At 40.3% G+C, this 24,136-nt stretch overlaps 2 protein-coding genes across 3 annotated transcripts in view; one reads left to right on the forward strand and one right to left on the reverse strand.

Moving 5' to 3' along the window:
* cntln (centlein, centrosomal protein) overlaps positions 1-2,958 on the reverse strand; it is an 86,160-nt gene extending 83,202 nt beyond the window's left edge. The window contains exons 1-2 of the mRNA XM_040147379.1: positions 2,579-2,958; positions 2,209-2,296 (exon numbers count right to left, since the gene is read on the reverse strand). Of these exons, the coding sequence (XP_040003313.1) occupies positions 2,209-2,296; positions 2,579-2,697 (207 nt within the window). The 5' untranslated portion in view covers positions 2,698-2,958. The remainder of the gene's footprint in view (positions 1-2,208; positions 2,297-2,578) is intronic.
* Positions 2,959-12,767: 9,809 nt separating this feature from the next.
* bnc2 (basonuclin 2) overlaps positions 12,768-24,136 on the forward strand; it is a 174,886-nt gene continuing 163,517 nt past the window's right edge. For both annotated transcript variants that reach the window (XM_040145226.1, XM_040145228.1), the window contains exon 1: positions 12,768-13,183. In XM_040145226.1, the coding sequence (XP_040001160.1) occupies positions 13,181-13,183 (3 nt within the window). In that variant the 5' untranslated portion in view covers positions 12,768-13,180. The remainder of the gene's footprint in view (positions 13,184-24,136) is intronic.

The raw sequence follows: 24,136 nt of genomic DNA on the forward strand, positions 1-24,136 counted from the left end.
GATATCAAATTTTCATACCCAATACTAGTGAGTAAGAACCAAATTAGGTTTTTATTTAAATAAAAAGGTGCATATATGGATTTACACCACAAGTGGCTCCTACAAATTAAGGAATTAAAGTGTGTAACTTCATTTTCAGAGTAAATTTAGAAAGTTAACTTCAAAAGTCAAACTAAACTTCAAACACAGGATATATAAGTTAACAGGCACACATGCAGTTACAGTCAAACAGTACTACAACAAATGTTCCTGCTCCATGTGTTAGGTGGCATCTATAGTCTAATAAAAACTCAGATGTAACACATCATCTGCCAAACCTCACAGCTGTCTACCTACCTGTATAGCGAGGTAATGTGGATATGCAAAGTGACAAGTGCTGGGTTCAGTTCACTCATGTTATTAGGCACCACCTGGTGGTGAGTATGCAAGGACACCCTCCCTCAATCACTGACTTCCAAAGTGAAGATGAAAGGTTCTCAGATCTGCTCATAAGCCCTTTTAATATCTGTGTCTTTCTTTTTATCTGAACAAAAATACAAAGTGAGGACGTCAGTTTATTCAAATGTACTCTGGTAGCAGATATTTGCTGCACACTATTTACTGTCTTTGCTGAACATTCAATAAAGTATGGTCAGGACATTTACATACTTTTGGAGCAAGAGAGTAATAACAACTGAACAATTAGAATACACTTTATGCAATTTAGTAAAATAAACTTATCTTTAAATCACAACAAACTCCCTGGGAATGCTTTTCAATTTCAACTGTCAACTGCTAGTCATAAACCTCAAAACTATAAACATGAGTTCATGCCTTATGGGTTAAAATTAGTGCCGCTGAAACAGACACTTCCTAGCATGCTTTGTTATATATCCAGGATAATGACGGTAAACGTTGAAGACAAGTTATGTATGTATGTATCTTAGGTGAGTCACAGGTCTTTGTCTGATCAAAAAAATTAAAATAATGGTTGTTAGGATGACAAATGGTTTGGAATCTAATAAAATGGACAGTCATTGTCTGACAGATGAAATAGTGAAAAGTGGAGAAAAAGCTTTGCGTCACCATGTACTGATTTTAAACTGACAAGAATAGCATGTTGCACTCATTGCTTCACCAGGTTCATGAAAAGCTTATGTGATAACACAGTTCATTTACTATTTAAAGTCAAATGGCAAATAGTATTGACCTTTATTGCTGCATTGGTGCACAGTCAGAGACTTAGATCGTACCTCATTGTGAGATAATCATATTGGGGCACTTGAAAATCTTAAAGCTTAAAAACCTTAAAACCTTTACTAGTGAGCTGAACAATGGTCAGCAAGGCCTGCATGGCCTAACAAAGGTTAGGAAGCAAGCCCTACCCATTTCTGTTTCTTACGATTAGAGCTGCAATGAACAGTTGTTTAATTGATTAGTTGATCAAACAGAGCATTAACTGTCAACTATTTTGATAATTCAATAATCACTTAAGCTATCTTTTAAGCAAATTTGTCAAATATTTGCTCTTTGTAGCATCTCGGATACAAGAATTTGATGCTTTTGTTTGCCACACATAAAAGTTAACTGAATATCTTTGGAATTTGGACTGTTGGTCAGACAACACAGGACATCTGAAGATGTAACCTTGGTGTGTGGGAGATTATAACGGACATTTTAGACTATTTACTGTCATTAGACAAAGCAATTAATCGATAATTAAAATATTGGTTGGTTGCAGCCCTACTTGTGATAAAATCCATTCTTCAGATAGCAAATAATACAATGCAGCAGCGTGTACACATCCCTCCTAGACACATACATTCAATTGCCAGTTTATTAGGTACACCTAGCTAAAACTAATACAGTCTAATACAAAAGTCATCCATGAACATTATAATGTCAGTTTGTGCTGAAAGTCTTTAAAGGGGTGTTGCCTCAATTTTATGGTCACTTTGTAGGCTGCAGTTTGTGGTGCTGTTGAATTGTATTACGCGATACAGATAGCTGTTTCCATTATGTTGTCTACTCTATGTATGTCAGTGAACGGTAGGCTATATAACATAAACACCCTTAAACACGATGCATACATCTCTGAAACGACTGAAATAAAAACTGAACATTATAACTATAGTGAAGGTAGGATTTATTGGTAATACTGCTTTATTCGTTTTCGCTAGGTGTACCTGATTAACTGCCAGCAGACTACATATGTACATTAATAAATACCTGGCACTGCATTAACTCATCTGATAAACTCTTCACTTGTTCCTCCAATACCAGGATACGAGTTTCGTCTTTGGAGGACATTTTGGGACTGAAAAGGAAGCAAAATAACAACTGGTATCAGTTTGGTGCCTCTTATAACAAAAATATCACTTGTAGCAGTGGATAAAAACATTATTTAAATGGCATTTTATCGGCATGTAAGCCCGTTTGTGACACTGTTAATTTGGAAACGGGTTTATCTTTTTTAAAGCGATGTAGACAGCGGATTTGTATTTTTAATTACGTTAGCTACTGTAGCACACTCGCAGGATGATACAAGTAAGCTCACAGGAAGGCTCTTTGGTAAAAGTGAGCACAGTTTTTCTCTTACCTGTTATAATAACTTGCTAACCAGGCAGCTATTAACACTGTAGCAGCGCCTTTTGACGTTACAGCACTAGTCAGCGCTACCGGAGCTAACTTTGCTAACGGTAGCCACTTAACAAACATTCATATTTTCCGTTTCTTGTCTGCTGTTGGCAGCTGTCAGCGTAAAGTCCGTAACAACACCGCGGCATGCTTCACCGACAGCATGTTTAACCATCCACTATAACGTATTTATCCAATCTTTTTTCTCTACAAAGCCGAAACAAACTTCGCCAGTGAATCACACCGTTGTCAATAACGACCGAGATGCTTTCCTCCTTTCAAACTAGCCCGCTGTTTTCCGTTTCACATCATTTCACGACAGTTGCCGTTCATGTACGGCAGTATGATGCGAATCGGCGCGATGGTTTTCAACGATGGGTTCGGGGACCATAAGCGGTCCTTTTGGGTGTTTCGAGTGGTTACTGAGCAACAGCTGTATGCAAAGTTCCCTATTTTATCCGGCACAATACGTACGCTATATTGTTATTTATAGGCTATTGTCACGTGGGCCCTGACGTGGGATTAAGTCATTTACAAGTTTTTTTTGGTCCTTGACTTGAAAAAAAAATGACCTATTTTACAGCTACAGTAACTGATAGAACCATAATCTATACTTGTTTTAGAGACTGACAAATTAGTATTCAAAATATTCCCTGACTGTGTTTATCGAACCGGAACCATAGACTAATATATACTAATTTGTGTGCATATGCATGGCTTGCTGTGATCAGACACTGCTCCAGTGATTCATGTCCAAGACGTCCATCCCTGCAATTTCAGGGGGGGGGGCAGAGAATTTAACATGAACCCATGAAGCCGTAACTCGTACCCATATTGGTTGGCAATCCTTCTGAATTGCCCTGGTTGTGACTTCTTGAATCAGCTCGTGTCTCCCACTGGGCTCTCATCAGAAGCACATTTTAGCTGACTATAAGCTAAGATCAAGACCAATCTGAGCAACGACTACCAAGTCCAGACCACCATGGGTCAAATCCATTCCTTCTAAATTATAAAAAACTATATATGAAAGAATTCCTAATCATTCAATGCTTTGGATATGGATGGAGACTTCATCTGCTTTTTCCACCCACCTAATCATTTTCGGCTTTGTTTATTTTGTATAGTACAGTTAAATCCCCTCTGACTGTCACTAACAAATTTTTTTGTTGATTATTATTTACATTTGTTTACCTTTATATATCTATGTGCAAGTTTGCTACTCTAATTAGGTGCTAAACTGTATTTTGTTGTACTGGTACTTATTGTGTGCAATAACAAAAAAGTTGATTTTTTTTTTCTTCCTTTAGGCCAATTACAGAAGGCATAGGGCAGATCTCAGGTAAACAGAGCCAACCTCTCAAATGACGGGCAGGTCATGCAAGCTATTTAGGGCCTGATATGCATCTAATTTACGGTATATGTTTTGGAGAGTTGGCGAAAATACTTACAAAAGCGTAAAAGTCATAAAAATTCCTTTGAAATTACTAACAGTACTTACCACTAAGCACTGACAATTTATATATTTAATTAAAATATTTGTTTGGGCATTAAATAGATATAAAAGAAATTTAAAAGTCTTGAAGTTAAAAACAAGTGCAATACCAAAGTAATCTGAACTCAGGACAAGGATCAGCCTCAGGTACCATAGCCTTGCCTCCAAGGCTGCCTAGACTCCATTGTGGTTTTGGATCATATAAATATGGGGACATATTAATTGCATCATATTAATCTATTGTACTTGGCAAATTTGAATTTTGACATCAAGTCCTCTCCAAAAATAATTTGAGGTACATTGTGAATACAGACTAAGGTGCAAATCAAAAAGAGAGCCTAACAAGATGATCAACACAATTAATAATTTGACTGTGTATTATCCTGTATAAATCTTCAAATGAAAATTTTAAGATTTATTGTTTTACATCAGATCTTATTACAGCTGCTGCAACTGTATCTCAATGGGTAAAAAAAATGTCAAAAACATTTGATAATAACATTTGAATAATTTAAGGCTTTTAAGACTTTAAAGCAGTCTTAAGAGTTTTTCAAGTGCTGGGTAACAAACACAAACACTGAAAGAGAGGGAAAAATCAATCTGTACTATAAGAAGAAGAAGACTATATCATTGTAAATATTTTATTATACAGAGCCCACAACTACCAGTAATGTGTCAAAATTATGATAATATTCATACAAAATGACAAAAGTCAATTGCTAGGAGAGATTTTGCAAAACTATTGTGATATAACAGACACAAACACACTACAGATTTAAATCCCTGCTGTAGATGTATGATGGTCATTTTTACTACACAGAATAAGGGTTCCCCTGTGTCTGCAAGCGCCGTTTTACAAGGCTATAAATCCCTGTTGTTATATCAAAGCTCAACAGCCACATGAATGATGATAAAAAGAAATGACACTGAGATATGATATTGCTCTTTATATGGTAGTTTATGTATAACATGTTTTTTTCTTTTAATAGATGAACATATACCCTCCCCTTGTTGATATTTGCCTTGTTTTGTATGTTTTTCATGATCCGTTGTAAGGTCAAAGAAATTATGCACAATAAATTTTGAATCTTGTCTCCATAGTTGGAACTTTGAGAACTGGATGCAAGCAAGGGAAAATGAACAAAGATGCATGTTTGACATCTGCTTTGCTGGTGAGACAAGACAACTCCATATTGTGTAGCTAATGTACTTAAGTGTCCAGCCAGATTTGGAGCACAGGGTGAGAGAGGAAAATGAAGAAATATGAGGACTGGCACTCCTTTTCAGTCAGACAAATGTTGGTTCATCTGCTCACTGTCCCTCTCTCTTGCTCACTCTCTCTCTTTCTCTCTCTCTCTCTCTCTCACACACATGCACGCGCGCACACACACACACACACACACACACACACACACACACACACACACACACACACACACACACACACACACACACACACACACACACACACACACACACACAGAAAAGATGCAATTGACTTAGCATGATTAGGCTGTTCCTTGACCCACGAACACTGCCTCTCATTAAGATCCTCATTTGCGGAACAATTTTAGAGGCAGTAGACTGGTACATAATGCACAACATCTGCTTGCCCCCTGTTTCTTGTTCAGACACACAAACTGACACATGGTATCTAAGAATAAGCCCCCCCCCCCCGCCCTCATCTTGAGAAAAAATGAGTATCATGCATCTGCAACAGGGTTTTGAGTCTGGTCCCCGATGTTGCACCTTTTTTCTTGAGGCCAAAAGTCATCCACAGATTCAAAATATATTTGTTTGTCTTATAAAAGAAATGTTAAAACTGAATGACTAAAAAACAGATCATATGGCAAAATATAGTCAATAGAAAGTTAAATTAACACAGTTCTCTCTGAAGAAGCTGGTAACTCAAAAGGATTGTCATCTAACTATCCCCCCTTTCATCATCAAATGCGTATAATTTGGCCCCAGACACTTCCAGTTGCTTACATGTTCTACACAGGCATGTCCCACCATGTTTTGACAGTGTCTGCTGCTGCTCTTTCCCGTGTCTGAGGCAGCCTGTATCTCCCTCTTATAAGTGTTTGTTGTTTGTGTTACTAATGACAGATTAATCCAGATCTAAGAGCATTTTACATGCATAAAAGGCAAATTTCAACTAAGCACTCTTCACCAGTGACGTGCAGGATGCATATCATACGTCTTATTGTTTCTCACAGTGAAAAATTGCTATGGATAGAATGATGCAGGTGATTTTTTCTGTGTTTACCTTTATTTGTCCATTAAAATTATTTTTGGGGCTTGACCCAAATAGATTGCAGCATTATGGACTTTTGACTGTCAACACACTCTTAGGAAAAGTATTGGAATAAATGGAAGAAATGGATAGTGTAAGTGTTTCAATTCACTACTGTTAAGTAGCTCGCAGAGTTGGTGTATAAACATCACTGATCCACTGTCACAATAAGAATAATGTATGTAGAGACTTTCCAACACAGGCCTCCTTTAATAAATATAATTCTGATAATCCATTGAAGTACAGTAACCTACAGTGGAACCAAGCACTATAATAGAAATGAACCACGAATGCAGAATGGATCTTTAATTCATCACTCAATCATTAGCTTGTATCCTGGTAATCATGGGAATTGTGGTTTTGTGATTGAAAAGAGACTCACCCTGTAAGATTCATATTTTATTCTTAGATTAATTGGGATCTCTGAAATTGATATCTGTAAACATGAGTCATATCTCAAAGGGTAGTTTAATCTTTAGTCTCTATTATGATCTGTGGAGTGATTGGAGTGAGACAGTCAAGGATTACTCTACTGATAGAAACAGGCTACTTTACTTTTCATAGTGAATATCTTTCATAACATTGGTTCAAGCGGAACATGTGGAATGTGGAATGGTGCATACAACTAAATTAAACCGATCTTCCTGAAATAAGCTCTCACTATAATGCTCTACTGGATGCCACAGAATATGGTTGACTCATTTGTATAGCAGCAAATGTAAACAATACAATAAAAAATGTAAACCGACTCTTGTTTGAAGGTGTCTTTGTGGGCCTCTTGTGTCTAATTGCCCAACTGTTACAATGTGAAGTGCCACCCCTTGAAACAAGACAGCTCTTGCATTGACAATCCCAAAAAGCACGCTTGTCTCACTCCTGTTCTGCCTCAGCGGAGTCACGGGGAAGTTCAAGTGACACAGAACTGTGATCATGCAAATTCACCTGCATGAAAAATTCAAGAACCAAATGACAAGCCCTGGTGTGCTGATGCTAACAGAGGAAGGAAGAGAGGCACATCCCGGGGAAAAACATGACACTCCATGGAGAATTGTGAAGCACAGCCTCTGTCTGCCGCCTCAGGTAAGTTGGGATATTGTCTGCATTAATGTGGCCTACCTTTGATGCTGAGGGAGGAAAGAACCTGAGAACTGCGGGAGATGACAATAGATACTAAAGCGTCACAAGTCCCCAGCTTTAAGGGAACATTGATTGTACAAATGCCAGCTGGGATGTCAAACCTGCACAGTGTTTAGTAGAACATCACTCCCCTTGCATGGAAATGAGACAGGCTCCAACATGTGAGAGTTTTAGTAAGTCTTTGAACACAGTTACTTTGTAGTGCGGCTGATGACTCTATTTGTTCAGTGTCTAATGTTTTCTTGTTGAATAAGATTAGATAATAACAAGCTGTTATCACACTGGGTGCCTTTTGAAATTGAAATTGGCCATTGCAAAGCTTTGAAAGTGCTCACTAAATTCGCATTCAGTTGCTGACATTTTAAGTCTTGTTTGTACACATTTCAATTCAAGCGATGCCCTGAGGAGGGATATTACATCTCTCAGTGGAGTCTGTGGGAGAATTATCAGCCGCTCTTGACCTCAAGCATGAGCCGTCCTCATGCTGAATCCTGTGAGACCTTGGACTGCCTTACAAAACCCCAGGACAGAGAAACCATTGATTACCACTTCTCTTCCCTCTCTTCAGCCTTCAGACATACAATATCTGTGCACCTAAATCAGACAATTCTAGCTCAAAACCTTCCCTCACCACAAATGTTACACTCTGTGTTTGCCATCATGTGCATTCCTGTATGCATGTGATGTCGCAGACCTCCCATAAGCCCCCCCCCCATGCTGTGCATGCACAAACCCCCTTGTTCATGTCCTAACCCCAGCCCCAATGAGATGGCGTGGACCTCTGTTTGACTCCCATCTGATGACCTTCTGGTCCTATCCTCAACAGACAAGAGCCCTCATAAAGGAGGAATTGATCCAGACAAGACCCACCTCTTAGAGGCAGCGGCGTATATGTGTATGTGTATGTGTGTTTGTGTGTATCCATGTTGCCATGAACCTCAGGGCCACACTCACTCACGGCTCACCCAACTAGTGTGCCATCCCAAACCCGGTTAACCCCCTTAGCATGTGTGGGAACAAGGAGTCAGACTATTTCCCTTGGGCTCTTGCTAGAGAGTTTGCCTTTTGCTTGGTGAAAGGGTAAATTAAGGTGATGAGGTTGTATTTAAGTTCATATTTCCCTTGAGTATGACAGAGGAGACCAAGGACATGGGACACTGGTCGCCCTGAGTAAATAGTGTCCAGTCGGAGAACAGCTTTTTAGATGAGAAAAGTATTTGAGTTATTTCCAACACCTGTGCTTCCCTCTCTATGAGTTAGGAGAGATCAAAGTATGAAACTTAGGCATAGATCTGTCTCTGTATCCTAGTGCAGTTTTACTTTAGTGTTGCTCAATAAATCTTTTTCTCCTTTTACGATGATCCCTGTTTTATCATTCAAGTTTTTTTCAATTGAGTTTTTTGCTTCCAACCAAGTGTCAAAGATTAAAAGGTGTTATATGTAAAGCCCTGTTGGGCCATAAAAGTAAACTTGACTTGACATGATGGTAACACGTTATTTATCCATGAGAAAAAACTAAGTTACCATAAGTATGCCATTTATTTGGCATCAGAAACTGGGTGCTACTGGTAGCAGTATTAAAGAAACAACCTTGGAGTGATTAACTGCCTCCTGATTGCTGAAGAGAACGTGCTGTATGAGCCAGTCCCTTGAAAAGTCTTCTAGGTTCTTGGGAATGGTCAAAATGACCTTTTTGGACCTTCTTATGCTTCGGTAGTGACTGGAACTTAATGAACAGGAGCACCTCTGTGGATTTGATGGATCCACGAGTGCGGTGCAGCAGCTGATGGCCATCCCAGGAGGTGGAACAAGTCAGTAGCAGGTTCAATAGCTCATTATCAGTGGTCCCGCTGGGTAATTAGTGAACAGTGGGATCCCGTCACAGGGACAAATAACCACATACTCTTTTTCCCTATCAGGCTGCCTTTTACTTGTTCCTTATACAGTAGTTAATGTGTGTCTGTGTCTACTTAAAACGCCAGACTGGAACATAGTATAGGCCATAATATAATACACACAACCTAAATAAACATTTTGACAAGGATTCCTTGATTTTGTGTTTTAAAGGAATTTGTGACCAAAATGTGTGGGACATTTTACAGTCGAAAAATATACTTCTCAGTTCTCTCTGATGGACAAACTATTGATGGAAGTAATGTTTCTAACTCTGTAGCTGCTACAGAGGCTGCTTAGTGAACGCAGCATGTCAGTAGTATTGCTTCAGTCCTCCATCAGTGTCTACACGGAATTTGTTTAGCTGTGTTAGTGCTGTTGTATAGTCACCAACGTTACTGTAGTTTCATATGGAAAACAAAAGAAAGTGGACTTGAAGCTTAAATACATGCTTCGTATCGCGGTTACTCATGTAAAGCACAAGTGAAGTGCAAACTGTTACAATATGGCGCCTCTGTGATGCCTGTATTTATTAAAATGGAAGTGTGAGAGCTGAAAAACAGAATTAAAGCGCCTCCTGTGTAGACCCAGTGTAAATGATCTTAACCATATCTTTTGTATTTCTGTACTTCAATTTCTTGCCATTTTTTCCAATGACAGTGACACTGATACCGATATATATATCAACAAGAAGCTAATATCAGCTGATTGTTGGCCCAGCTGCTTTATCAGTCTATCTCTGCATAGTGCCATGCTCCATTTAATTTAAAAGTTGAAAACAGTGTGAAGATTCGTTTTATTGGACATTTGTACACTTGCACCATACCTAGTCATGATTTTTTGTGCTATAATCCAAAACAGCACCTTTCACTTAACACATTTTCTAGATGTTACAGGGTTGACTAGGTCACTGCAGGAATGTTAGTGGGGTTAACAAATGGGCCCCCGCAACCCCGTCTCCCAGAAGTTCTGTATACATAGCACAAATTTGTTTTTCCAAATACATTTTGAGGGAAACTTAAACTTACTTCGATCTATGATATCAGAGACGAGGGTTTGCATCTGGACTCTTGAGTGTGGTTAGGGTAAGGCAACACAAACATTTTGGTTAAGGTTAGGTAAAGATCATGGTTTTGGTTAAATGTTAAACATCATGTCTCATACTTCAACTTCGTGTTAAATCAAGACCAGGATATTTCCCTAGCCCTAATCAAGTACCTAAACACAATAATCAAAAACAAATATCATATGTTAGTTGCTACGAGCAGATATTGGCATAAACATTTTGCAAATACATTTAGTGTGAATATTTTGCAACTTAGCAGATATGTTCATTAAAAACATTTCCTCATATTGTTGACTAAAAGAAACATTAGTCCCCAAAATGTAGCTGTTGCAAATTGGTATAAATATAATTTCTAGGAGGCAAGGTTGGCGCCTAACATACTATCCAGTAACGGAGCTCAGCTCTACAAATTTGTCAGAACATTAGCCAGTCATTTCTAAGTTAACTTGTTGCTTCGGCAACAATAAGCTAAAGGAGTGATTGACCCTGCTCATGCAATGCAGCCCACAAATCAACACAGAAGCACAACTGCTTCACCCATTATGAACTAAAAAGATAAGTAGAAGCTGAAAATACACTATTACTGCCCACACACCCACAATCATAACTATACTCTCACACATCTTGTGTTTGTCATAACATAGATTTTTCATCTGATAGTTCGGCAACGTGCTTAAAGCAAGGAAAAAAAGGTCATGTTGTGCTTTGATGTACAGTGCAGGTTATCTTACTCATCCGTAGCTCCACTGGTGTCTACATTGGAGATCAACACTGCTGAATAGAAAACACTTCCTGAGTCAAATTAAAGCAGCATCAAAGCATTTGAATTAGACACAAAATAGATTCAAACATAGTTTTTTCCTACGTAGCCCTTTAAAGGCTTTTTGTTTTGTTGCTCACATAAGTATGTAATATCTCATTTAATTAGCAAACTAAGCCCTCTGACAAACAGGCATATGGTCCTCGCTCTCCCATGGCCTTGGCCAAGGAATGAATATGCATATCCTGGGACCTCAGTAGCTTGTTACCCTGGAATGAATTCTACACAAGCCTAATCCCTGATCTATTATTTACCCCTTGACCAAACATGCAAGTGGGGCTTCCAGACGCTTGACTTGATAGAAATGACTGCCCTGGGATTCGGCTGCCTCTCTCACCCCAGTGGAGGAGCCAGGCTGAGGCAGGCAGTCACTCTGAGGAGCGCTGTATGTCTCTCTTTCTGCTCCACTCCATCCTCAAACACACACACACACACACGCGCACACACACACACACACACACACACACACACACACACACACACACGCAGGCAGACACACACACACACACACACACAGTCAGTCAAACACAGACATACTCACACATCCCTCACTCCTTCAACTCTTCACTCTTGAGATGTCTCAGTCAAATGTTGAGCGAACCCTCATAAAAAACAAGTGCACAATGAAACTTTAATGAGCGCGCCCACTTCTGAGGGATCTGAGCGACAAAACTTAGGAAATCAGTGTCACATCCCTGCAGTACACCGAGAAACCATAAACTATTTTCAAGTCCCCGAAACACGTGTGCGTGCGCGTCCGCGCAGTGACGTGCGTGTGCCGTGCCCGCTAGGGCAGAGTGAGCGAAAAAAGTGAAAGTTTGCTCAGTGTAAAATGAACTGCTGTGTGTATCACCAAAAAGTTCATACGGCATTTTAAAGAGGGCAAGAAATCCAAACACATTTGTGTAGATTTGGTATTATGTATTCTTTATTTGGCCACATTTGATCAAGTTTCCTTGCAGTGATATTGTTTAAAATACATGTTATTTGACTACAACCGTTGAATGCATACAGAGGCAAAAATTTCTCGGAATCGTTGCTGCTTCTTCAAGTGTTTCCCCGAGCTGTAATGCGCGGCTCTTTGCCGTTTTCCTTATCTCGGGGCTAAAGGTTTTTGGCACAATTTTGTCGCACGCGGAGAGAAGTCTTCATCCTCACGCGGCGCCGTGAATCGGCTCGTCGGGCACGGACGAGTCTCCGGACCCACGGTCACTCGGGTTACGGTCACGCACGGCGTGTAAGACACTGGTCTGAATTCACCCAACATAACACAGCAGCCACCTTCTCTCCAGCCCGGACCGTCCGCAGCCTCTCCTCGGCGCACTGCGCTGACTCTGCAGAAGGAAATCATCGGGGGAGTGTGTAGGAAGGCGTTTTTTTTTTTTTTTTTTCTTCTTCTTCTTCTTTTTTTTTTTTTTTTCTTGCGTTTTTTCCTCAAGGTAGGACAAGCAGTTACAACCCAGCTTCTGTCTGTCAGCGATCCCCACTGTCTCCTTGGCTTCAGTCTACGGCTGGGGAAAAAGAAGAGGGGACAGAGCGTCGTGGTCGTGCGTTCCCCTCCGTGAGACCGACGCGTTGCCAAACGTCCTGACGCGCGTTTCTCTTCTCAGCGAAGCAGCCCGGACACGGCGATTCTCGGGATAAAACGAGCGACTGTTTCCCTCCGCGTTGCACCTAAAACTGTCATACACGGCGATTAATAAGTTTGCGAAAAGAGCACCGACCGAGAATCGCCTCAGGCAGCCCACGGCACTGAAGAGGAGAAAGTTCCCCACTTGAGGGCGAAATCAGACTTTTTTGTGGACGCCAAGTTTGAAAAGTGCCAGGAGCCCCGGGGTCTGTGAGATACAACATGCAGCAATGGTAAATATGATTTATCCGCTCGTGCTTACTTACGTTAGACACACGCCAGTAGAAGGAATTGCGGATTTGGGAACTTTTTTTTTTTTTTGGCCAACTTCTGTGTTGGTCTGTCATGTCAAGTCATCAGAGCGGCCGAAAAGTTAAACAAGTCCTTATGAGAAATTTCTCTCCCCTATTTGTTTCTGATTCAAATGACTCATCCGCTAGATATGTCCATATGCCTGCATTTAAAAGAAAAAAAAAAAAAACATTTTCTGCCTGTTCTCATTTTTTCTTGCCTTTCTCTTCCATCTTTGTCTCACAAAATCACTTGTGAGCCTGTTAAGGCCATAATCAGAAATGAGACCTAGACTCAGTGACATCCGCAGTAAGTTAACAAAATATTACTTCTCCTAGTGTAATTTTACAGTTTTCGTCACGCTCTGAAAATATTACCCAATTCTCTTCTCTCCATAGTCGAGCTACAAACTTTTACGTGAGTTCTGGAAGCAAATCCGGATACAGTGTAAAGATTTTCCAAATTGTTTTGTTAATTGTTTACATGATATTTACGTCTTAAGCCACCTTATACTACCTGTAGATTTGGGCCATCATATTTACTAACTCACAGAAACCAGTGAATGCTACAATTCAGTGCAATTTAGTTCAATGTCTTTAGATGGCAAACACACATAAATGGGGCTGATAAAAATCTATAAAGTTTGTTTACTTAAATATATGTGAGTAGACCTTTTTTTTATGGCTTTCAGCAACATTGTATTATACAACAAGTTATTTTTCAGGCCTAAAATCCCTCTGCTTAAAAATCCTACTTCAGCTTTCTGCAGAATTCCTTCTCGTGTTGCATGCTGTTTTTCTGCAGTCTTTTACTTGTTTCTTGAAATATTCACTGTCTTGTTTTGGCTGATGTTAAGTCTTTTTGAGATAGTCTTTACCAGAATAGGGCTTATGCAGAAACAGACACATTCGCCTGTGCTAGATGTCCATGCAAGCAAAGCTTTAGATGATTTTAATTGTTGCTTTTTTTCAATGCTATTTATTAGAGCTGAGCAACTCTGTAATGAGTCAGTGTCAGTTCTTTTCTAAAATACACTTGCCTTATGGTGCCCCACAGAGGTTTTGCCTGTTTATGCGTCCCTGTGTTATGGCTCACCTCTAAAAGAAAACTCAGGCAGCTCGTGGCCAACCTGTGACAGTGAAACACAAGCACAAGTACACAGAGGCATTTCATGTCATGTTAAGACATTTCAGCGTGGACATATCTAAACGCCGCGAGAGACAGAGGGAAAGACGGAGAAGGGTAGAAAAAGAGGAACAGCGAGAGAGAGATTGAGATGAATGGCCCAACTTAAAAGCAGCGCAAAACTACCTTCACACTTTCATCAGTGAGATGTGTGTGAGATTAAATGTCTAGCACAGTGTTTTGGCCTGGTCTGAGTGTGTGTCAGGGATGTTTCATGAGCTTGAGCTGCCGCTGCTACTATAGTGAAGAATGCCAATTTACATTCCAGGAGTGTCATTTCATTACTTTTATCTCCATGCTGCTTTCTCCCTGCCAGGGCAGTCAGGGATCTGGATTTCCTTTACCACATAAGTCACACAAGTTAAAATGCTGGTATTCCTTTTTATCTGTGTGTTTCTGTCTCTTTCTTGTGTGTCAGATAATTATAGGGCCTACACCTATTACATTCTCAGAGTTACTGACAGAAAATGCAGCAGTAAAATTCATAAATATATATATATGTGTGTGTGTGAGTATTTTGAGAGAAACAAAAAGCAAGATTGGATAACAAAACCACGTAAAATAATGGAGAAATTGTCGAGGTAAGTGTCCTCGTTATGCACTGAGTCGATGTCTTGGTTCAGCCTGTAGCACTGCTACGTGAGGTTAAAGAAAAAGTTAAAATAGTCAGCGAGGATGCAGCTAGGTCGTGATTCCTCTGGGTCTGTAGGAATCAGAGAGGGGAGAGTGTGTGAGAGTGTGTGTGCACGGGGTGAGAGCCACTGGTTAGTCGGTTCAATAATCTGCTGGACAGGTAGGCCTGTGACGCCCCCCTTAGAGAGCTGCTAATGAAGAGAAAGGCTGCTTAGTGGTGCTCTGCTCTGACCCCACCAACCCTCCCTGTCCCCCCTGCTGGTTTCCTCTGATTACTGCTCACATGAAGAACTCTTTCCTCCTCTTCAACCTCTACTCCATCCTCTCTATTTCCCCTGGTTTTCTTACTTTCTTATCCGCCTCCCATTTTTTGAAAAGAATGGGTGCTAATTGCATAAAGGATAACCCATTTGGTGGATTTATATATTTTCTGCCCTCATGAGTTCCTGGTTCTTATTTATGTGCTTGCTTATTTCTAAACTTTATACTATGAATTTTGGGAAGCAATCACTTCTTGACCTTCGTGTTCCTTCCCATTTTCTGTGCAATTTCAGTTGCGATGAGACTGCACTCTAAAGCAAAGAGCTTAACCCCAGTGGTGCACGGGTGAAAAGAAATATGTGTAAGTGTGGAGCAGGAAGAAAAAACAAACAAACCAAATTTATTTTAGATTAAGGGATATGTGTACTTTCACTCCTGCTAACAGGTAGAGATATTCAGCAAACCTGAGAGAGCAGGTTTCCTATCTCCCCTACCTCCAGATGATACGCAATCTGTCTGTGACGCCTCAACAACATCAAAGCAGCATTCTTGCAGCGTTCTTATTTATCCAGAGGTGGCTAATTGCTGTACTGATATGGCCCCGCTAATCTCAGTCTATCCTCAGCCCCAATAATCTCTCGAGTGACTGATAGTGTGTCTTGGCATTGACAGAAAAGGTAATATTTTGAAAGGGGGAGTGGGGTCATATACCTTGTGGTGACTTGAGAAGAAAATCTTTGAACAAGACACTGTAACCTAAGCTGTGGGATTCAGCGACTAAACAGAGACACTGTGAAATGTTAAAACAAATTGGATCGCAGAACACTTAATTTAATAAAGAGCACAGTGTGAGACATACTTGATTTAAAACAATATACATATGAGAGACATAACTGCATATTTTTGTATCTCAACATACAAACTAAGAAACTAAATCTTCACACACTTTCACTCATGATAAATTTCAAATTTCCTCTGAGCACATTTTGAAATTTGGTCTATGTTCATGTGATTCTTAACTTTAAAAAAAGAGAAATAAATAGCAGAAGGTAATTAATGGGGTTAACAGCTGTTATGACATGAGCATTCAAGACGTGTTTTGTCTTGTACTATCACACAGATTGATATCTCTAAGAGTTTTAATCTGCTAAATGATAGTAATGTCTCAGTGACGACAAGATAGATCACACATGAAAATGGCAAGTTAATCAGATTAAAATCAGGCTCAGCGCTACAAGCTGTGTTTAAACTGCAAGATGATACTCATACTTACATGTGTTAAATTTTTTTGTGTCCTTTTTTTCTTCTACAGGCTTCATTTCACATGCTAATCCAAACAGTATTATATTCCTCAAGGAATCAGGAATCAGGGAAACTTTGGTCCCAGAACAGGAACACACCCAGTGTGTGCAGAAGCCACACACTCCCTCAGTCTTTATTTGTTTAAAGTGCGAAGCGATAGAACATCATTTTGCACAACTCAGCCTTTAGTGATACACCCCTGCTGGATTTTTCTGTCTTCTTAGACACAACCATGATTCTTACATTTTCAGCCGTAATTTGGGGTGGCCTTAATTGATTCTGTCCAGGACTAATTACTGGCAACTGCGTAAAATAAACATCTCAGTGTCACTGAGTGCCAATGATCTGATCGGTTGGGAAATTACATTTCACTTGTAATCCGTACGTTCTTCAGCACGGCTAAAGTATAATTCATGTCGACGCTATAGAAATACCAGAGACACTGGACCTGTGTAACGAACAGAAGTATAGTAGTAACCAAATGGCTCAGATGGGAGATATAGGGTTATGTGGTATAATTTATATTTTATAGCTCCCTCCTGCACTGACTGCACTCCAGTATAAAGTTGTTCGGTTTTGTTCCATGAACACTGAGTGAGAAAATCTGGGATTTCACTTGTGATGGAAACTCCAGACAACACTTTGTTCCTTGCTTTCTTCTTGTATTTTTTATTTTCCTGTTGAGTCTCATTTCTTGCTTTCAGATAAAAAGACAGTAGTTTCTATGCACAGCATATATGTGGATGTTTGTATGACTGTGTGTGTGTTTTTTTTCTTTTGTTTTTTTTGTTTTGTTTTGGGTGTGTGCATTAGTGGCCCATGTCCCAGTGACTCAAAAGGCATGGAAAGATCTCCTCAGGCCATACAGAGTGATTTGATTAAAAGAGAATAATTTGCCCTAAAGATGTCTTTTCTCTTTCTCCTAAAAAAGCTGGTGGAAGAAATCTGATATGACAAGATAAGTGGTGGCTCATGAAAAATTCCTGAGGACTGAGACGTAGCATGTTGACTTTGGAATTATTGCCCTGAGTGTCTACTTCTTTGCTAGTAACTGTGCTGACAATGTTATTTTTACCTGAATTTCCTTTGAAACAATTCCTCGGGTTGTCGTTCCAGAATTTTCTCATCTAAAATCTTTTTACGTACTGTCCAAAGAATGGCCAAAATCCATACTTCATTCCAGGCATTTTCTTTTTCTTCTTCAGGCTTCTTCGAAAGCTCAATCTTATTTTAATGCCTGTTTAGTAAGAAAAATGCACATGGTGGCTTGTCCATTTACTCTAGCAATGCAGTGCACTGAATCTACATGTACTGGTTTCACCAATCATGATAAGCTCAATAACCCCCCCCCATTTAATGATTGCCTATAACATTGCATATGCAACACGACAAACGCTATGGTTTTCAACTCTGTTCAGCCCCCTCCCATAAGAGGGCGGAACTAATCCTGTGTTAAAGTCCAGTGATTTTGTTGCTGTCTAACACAGTCACCGGGCCCCCTTGCTCCCGTCACAATTACTATGACCAGGGCTTCGTCACTTGAATATAAACATGTGTTGTTTTGGGGCATATGCTAAAAAGGCTGATGCTGTTTTAAATGACTGCTGGATATTGCTTCACAATAAAATGGAACTTTGGGTCGTAATAGATTGCTTGCAGAAACAACCTACAGTATGAGGGCATTTTTTTTATGGGAGGACAGTCTCCTTTCTCCAGCTTGCCACTTAGGCCTGACTCCAATGTGTTGGATGGTTCCAGGCTGGCAAGGTTGAGTCTCCATGGAACCAGTGTGGCTACAGCCCTTATGATTTTTAGGCACAGAAGATTTTTGGACACAGGGTGTGTGAAAGGCCCCTGTTGAAACAGAGACTTACTTGATGGCCACACACCTTTCAGACTATGTACTATGTGCCTCAGCTCTTCCATTATTGGACAGTTGAAGATACATGTACAGCAGTCGAGTTCACACCTTTCAGTTTTGTTCACTTTGGCTTGCAAGCCCTTTCTGGATCATTCACCAACACTCCCCATTGCTCCCTGTTTCTTCCTTCAGCAGTAAGAGGTTAAGACAAGGCATGGGACTAGACTTGGGACCCTCTTGGGCCCCAGGTACTTAAATCCACACTTTTTGTGCTCCTTCACCCTTCCAAGCCTCAATTTCTGTAATCATGATCCATGGAATGGCAATCACTTGCCTCAGAAAAGCAGTGATGGGTCTCAGTTTGCATTGCCTTGCCTTTCACTACTACTGCGATAGCAGTTGGTGCCTAAAGTCGTAACTTGGTGTCCTGTTGGTGTCATAGCAAAGAATAAAACATCTGGCTTTGCCCCTTTTTTAGCCGTATAGTCCATTACAGAGCAACTCCTGTGTGAAAGAGAGAAACAAAGGTTACATGTTGTAACTTAATTCACTCTGCACAGGTGGTATCATCAAACTTTGTTGCCACATGTCTCCTTTAATTGCTGACTTTGTGAATGCTGCCATGGGAATTAATAAAGTCAGTACCAGGAAGTATTGGTGAGTCTGTGTTGAATGGCAAAACCATTTCATGAAAATTTCATTATGCTACATCACAGGAGTGATTTTTACAAGCTTATAGAGCTCATTAGCAGACTCATAGAACAAGGGTTACAGTCTGTAACATTTATTTTGTCCCAAACACAGTTCATATACTTGACATTACGGCAAACAGCTTCCAATTTTTTAGGTTAATTTCTACCCTCCAGTCAGCCATTAGTTAAATAGTTATTAGTATAATTTCAGAGACTTCAAACTATGTTAGGATAAGTTTTCAATTATAGTGAACATTTTGTTGCCTTATTTGCTTTGCTGAAATTATGTTACCACGGCTGTTGGCAGTTGCAGCAGGAACTGTTCTGCTGCCACAAGAAGATGCTTCAGTGTACTTCAGTATCCAGGATTGGAGTGCTGACAGCATTCTCAGTCATACTTTGGTAGAAAATACTGTCAGGATTAAGTAAGTCAGCATGGTGACACTCTTTTGATTTCATATACAATATGTATCTCACTTGGGCAATGCAAGGCTAGGTTGAATATTATAAACATAATATAGCATTGTGTACTTAGTTAATTGCATGTGTCCCACTTGACTTCAACAAAGAAAAACCTTTTCACAATGTGCAGATTGGTAAAATGACCTAAGGGAGGTTGAGCCACTCTGAAAAATGAAGACCCGTGCTGCCACGATTTTGGGAAATTTCTGGTATGTACTGTAGGTTATATTTTTTAACTTATTTCATTTTCTTATTACAGAGTAGTAAAGGAACTGAAAAATCAATTTTCCAGATATGCAATCATCCTCCAATAAATTCAACCATTTTGAAAATTAATATATTCGATTTATAAAATTTAGTTTTAAATGTTTTAAAATTCAAAATCTTGAGTCTATGTGAAAGAGGTGTAGATGTAACAAATCTTTTGTTTGTTCTTTTTCAGGCTACACAAGAAGGCAGAGGCTTAATAAAGAGGAAAATCTCCATCACTAAAGACATATTCAAGTACTTTGTTTTCTGTTGGGCACTTTTGGTACACTTGAAAGATTCTTTCGCTGGTAAATTGATTTTCAAGCTGTAACAATGCTTTTATATTGTGATGTCTTATCGAACTCATTTCGATTTCTATGTACGACATGTACAGTCAATAAATTGTATTTCCATTTAACTCTTAAGCTGTATGTTCTTTGTTATACTGTCCAACTTAATTTGGGTAGCTGTATGTGAAATAGTAGTTACCCGGAACATGGTATTGCAAGTAGCACCATGTTAGGGTTTCTATATTCCTTTCTCCTCTGGCCCATAAATTGAATGGCCAACTGTGAAAACTCCTGTCACTCTAAATAGCCGGTCTGCAAGATATCAAGCATTAATGTACATGCTCTTGTGAATGACAGCTAGAGCAGTTGCTCAGAATGTTGCCTCCTTTTCCTTTTTTATTAATTGCTTTTATGTGTCTGTATGTACAGAGACGGTCAATGAACATGTTAAATAGGTATAGTCTAGTAGATCTGAAGAATAGGGATTTTATTCATCTTAAATTAAACTTTGTTACTTTCATTTAAATTCACAGGTGGAAGTTTGTGGCAGAATACGGGCATTTTGATCAGCATATAGTTATATAGAAATGCTGGTTATGACCAGTTCTACTCTTTTTTCCTTTCCCCTTTTAACACAATACAAAAGCAGTAGGCAGTTGTATAGCCCACATCTGGCTCTTTCTCTGTTTTCAGGTCGGGGTGTTGAAATTTGAACGCGTGTAACTTTAATCTGTGTGTTCATGTTGGTGTGTAGTAACCAATGCGTAAATCCCATCTCGGCTAGGTCAGGAGGGAGTAGTAGTCACCCCAGTTTTTCAAGACTTTACTTTCCCCAGGCTTTATCTGACAGTTATCTTTACCTTAATACTGTATATTGATAATGTTTCAAACACACCTGTAACCTTGTTCGCTGAATGTATAAGCTAGCCCCTATTAACCAGTCTTAATACACAGTTTGGACTCTTTATCCTTGTATGAATCATGTCTTTGATTTTGGATATTACTTTTTAAGAAATCAGTGAAAGATGTCAGTGTATTGTGTATGTGTTCATTTTCATGTATTTATGTGAACAGTGGAGTATGTGAGAGACAGACGGTCCTCTCGACGGCATCAGTTATTTCAGCAAATGTCCCAAAATGACATTTGTTTGAATTCAAGTGACAAGCCTTTTAGCGGCTGTGGTAATTATGACTCTTGTCCTTCCAAAGGAAGTTTAGTGATGTTATTAAAGAGCAGCATAGAGAGGATGGGTCAACAAAATTTGGTGCAGGGGACTGCTGCTTGCTTCCTGTTTCCTACGAACATTCAGCTTTGGTTTCTTTTAACCATAACCATGATTGTTCCATAACCTAAGTGGTTATTATTGTAACCATGACGAAGAAGGTTCCCTAACCTTAATGAGGTAGTCATTTTAAACCAAACCAACATGTTTTTCTTACCTTAATCAAGTACTTATTTTCAGTCAAAACATTGTAAACTTAACCATCTTGTGTTTGCGCCTAATCCTAACCACCCCGTAACCAGAGCATTGTCACATTGTAAAGCAGATTTATTTTTCCAACAGTGACTTGTAATGGTTTTGGAAGGCACTGACAAATAATTTTGTCCTGCTGTTAGCGTCAAATCGGAAAACATTACATGCACTTATTGAGAGTCAGGGAGGTCAGCAGGTGCTATATGTAAGTTTTTGTCAACGGTAACATTAACAGCAGTTTACTTACCTGTCTAGAAGAAATGTTGCGAGTTCAGCATCAAACCTCATTCCTTTACTTGCCAAGAGCTGTCTCCAGTGGTGGAAAGCAAGACCAGTGTAAACTCTTGTTTTGCTTCTCTTTTTATCACTTCTCTTCTTCTACTGAAGTTAGCATGCTTACCAGCTAGCCCTGTCCTGTCTTGTGATACCACTCTGGGATAGTGAGTCACTGTAGCGTCCAGCCTGCCCTCAGTACAGCATGAGAGGATGAAGAATTAGCGCTGCCCAGAGGGCGTATTTTGACCTCTTGTCTTGTAAAAGCAATGATGGCTGAAGCCCTTGGTAAGAAAACAGCTGTTCATGGTAACGTTGGCTATGTAACAATAGCAAAAACTTACATATAGCACCTGTAAGCATTTGAAATGACAGAAGATATGTAGCTAAGCATGGCCAATACACACCTGCTGCCAACCACTCAAAATAGTGAGCAAATATATGTTCATATTTTTTGCAATGGGTCTGGAGCTCATGGTTTGGGAGGCAGACAAGGATTAACTCTATAGAACTGATTTGATGCAAACTAATAGAAACTTCTTCCTTCAGTCTGATGACAAATATTTAACCTGACCGTGACATTGACATACTTAACTTCTCAATCTATGTCACAATCTCCAAGGTATATGCAGTTTAAATTGATTTTGCTGCATCCATTGAACTATACAGTTCCATGCAATACATCACCACAAACCTGGATGACATGTTAGAAGTCCTACCCTGTGATTGTTGGTGACAAAGGTGCTTTTTAGGGTGATAATCATAGTAATTAAAGCAGTCTAAGCTTGGGATTTTGTGTGTTTGTTTGCGTCTTAGTTCACTTTTCCTGTTTGAGGGAAACCTAACGCTCATAAACTGAAGGGCACATCTGTATGTGTGTGTATGCCTGCATGCATATGATTGTGTCTATGTTTTTTCACTTGTGTTTGTGGCTGTGTGCGTTTTTGGAGCTGAGGGGAAATCTGCTGACAGGTAGTGTGTCAGGAGGGGGACAGTGGCGCTTTTGAGACAGACACAAGAGACGAGTCTCAGAGAGAGGGAGAGAGAAAGAGGGCCTCTTTCATGTGACTCCGCATTCCACCAAGGCACAGGCAGGGAGAGGCACAAGACGAGACATGCGTCCCCCCTCGTCACTCCCTCTGCCTCTTCCCCCACTGCACCCGCTCTCCTGCCCTCCTCTCCCCATCCAGCCTCCACCCCTCCCGTCTGCCAGTGACCTTAACATTTATCAAAGAACCCCATGCTGGAATTCCTCTTCAGCATCTGTGTCCTGGTGAGAGAGTCAGACACACACACACACACAAACACACACACACACACACACACACACACACACACACACACACACACACACACACACACACACACACAAAAGTGCAAACACACACCGTGTCGCAGACCAATCTGTTTTGAATATTGTGGTGCTGTGCAGGGGCTGTCCTTGTTGTTCCCTGAGCTAAGGAGGCTGGCCTCGAGACACACACACACTCACACACACACACACACACACACACACACACAGAGACATGGACACATGCTTGCACACACATTCTCTCCTCCTTCTTGTTTCTTTATTGTACCTCCTGTCACTTTGTCCTATTCATTTAACCTTTCATTAGAGCCAGCAGACAGCCCTGTGTGTGTCTGCACAGCTTCAGGAACAATGCCAAAAAAGCCCCACTGTCACAGTTATTAGATTCCTCTGGCCCCCTTTTACCCTGGCAACTCAATATTAAGAGAGCGAGAGTGAAAGAGGGGAGGCAGGATGAGGGAGAAAAGAGGAACAGGGAGAAAAAGGGGGTGCATGGTTGATACTGCTGCCCAACTCCTATGGTGAAGGATCCTCTTGACTTGTCAAGGACATGTGCCACATGTTGATAGTAGACAGGTCTCAGACAGAACAGTGAAGGGAATGTTAGCCACGACGGGGAAGAGACAAGGAGAGGACGGGCGTGGTGTGACCGTCTTGTGCTGTGGCAAGCAGCACCCTGGAGGACTTAGACTGAAAACACAAACAGTTTGTTGAGGAATTCTGTCTTTAATGGGCAGCCAGGAGGGGCGGTCGGGTCCCCAAGGATGGACAGACCGGTGCCCTCTCCTTCTCTCTCCCTTCCTCCTTCTCTGTATGTTGCTCTCTCTCTCTCTCTCTCTTGTCCTCTGCTCCTCTCTGTCCTCTCTCCCCCTCCTCGCACACCAAATCGTATGAAGAGAA

Source organism: Xiphias gladius, chromosome 15 (genome assembly GCF_016859285.1).
Source record: "Xiphias gladius isolate SHS-SW01 ecotype Sanya breed wild chromosome 15, ASM1685928v1, whole genome shotgun sequence".
Classification (NCBI taxonomy): domain Eukaryota; kingdom Metazoa; phylum Chordata; class Actinopteri; order Istiophoriformes; family Xiphiidae; genus Xiphias; species Xiphias gladius.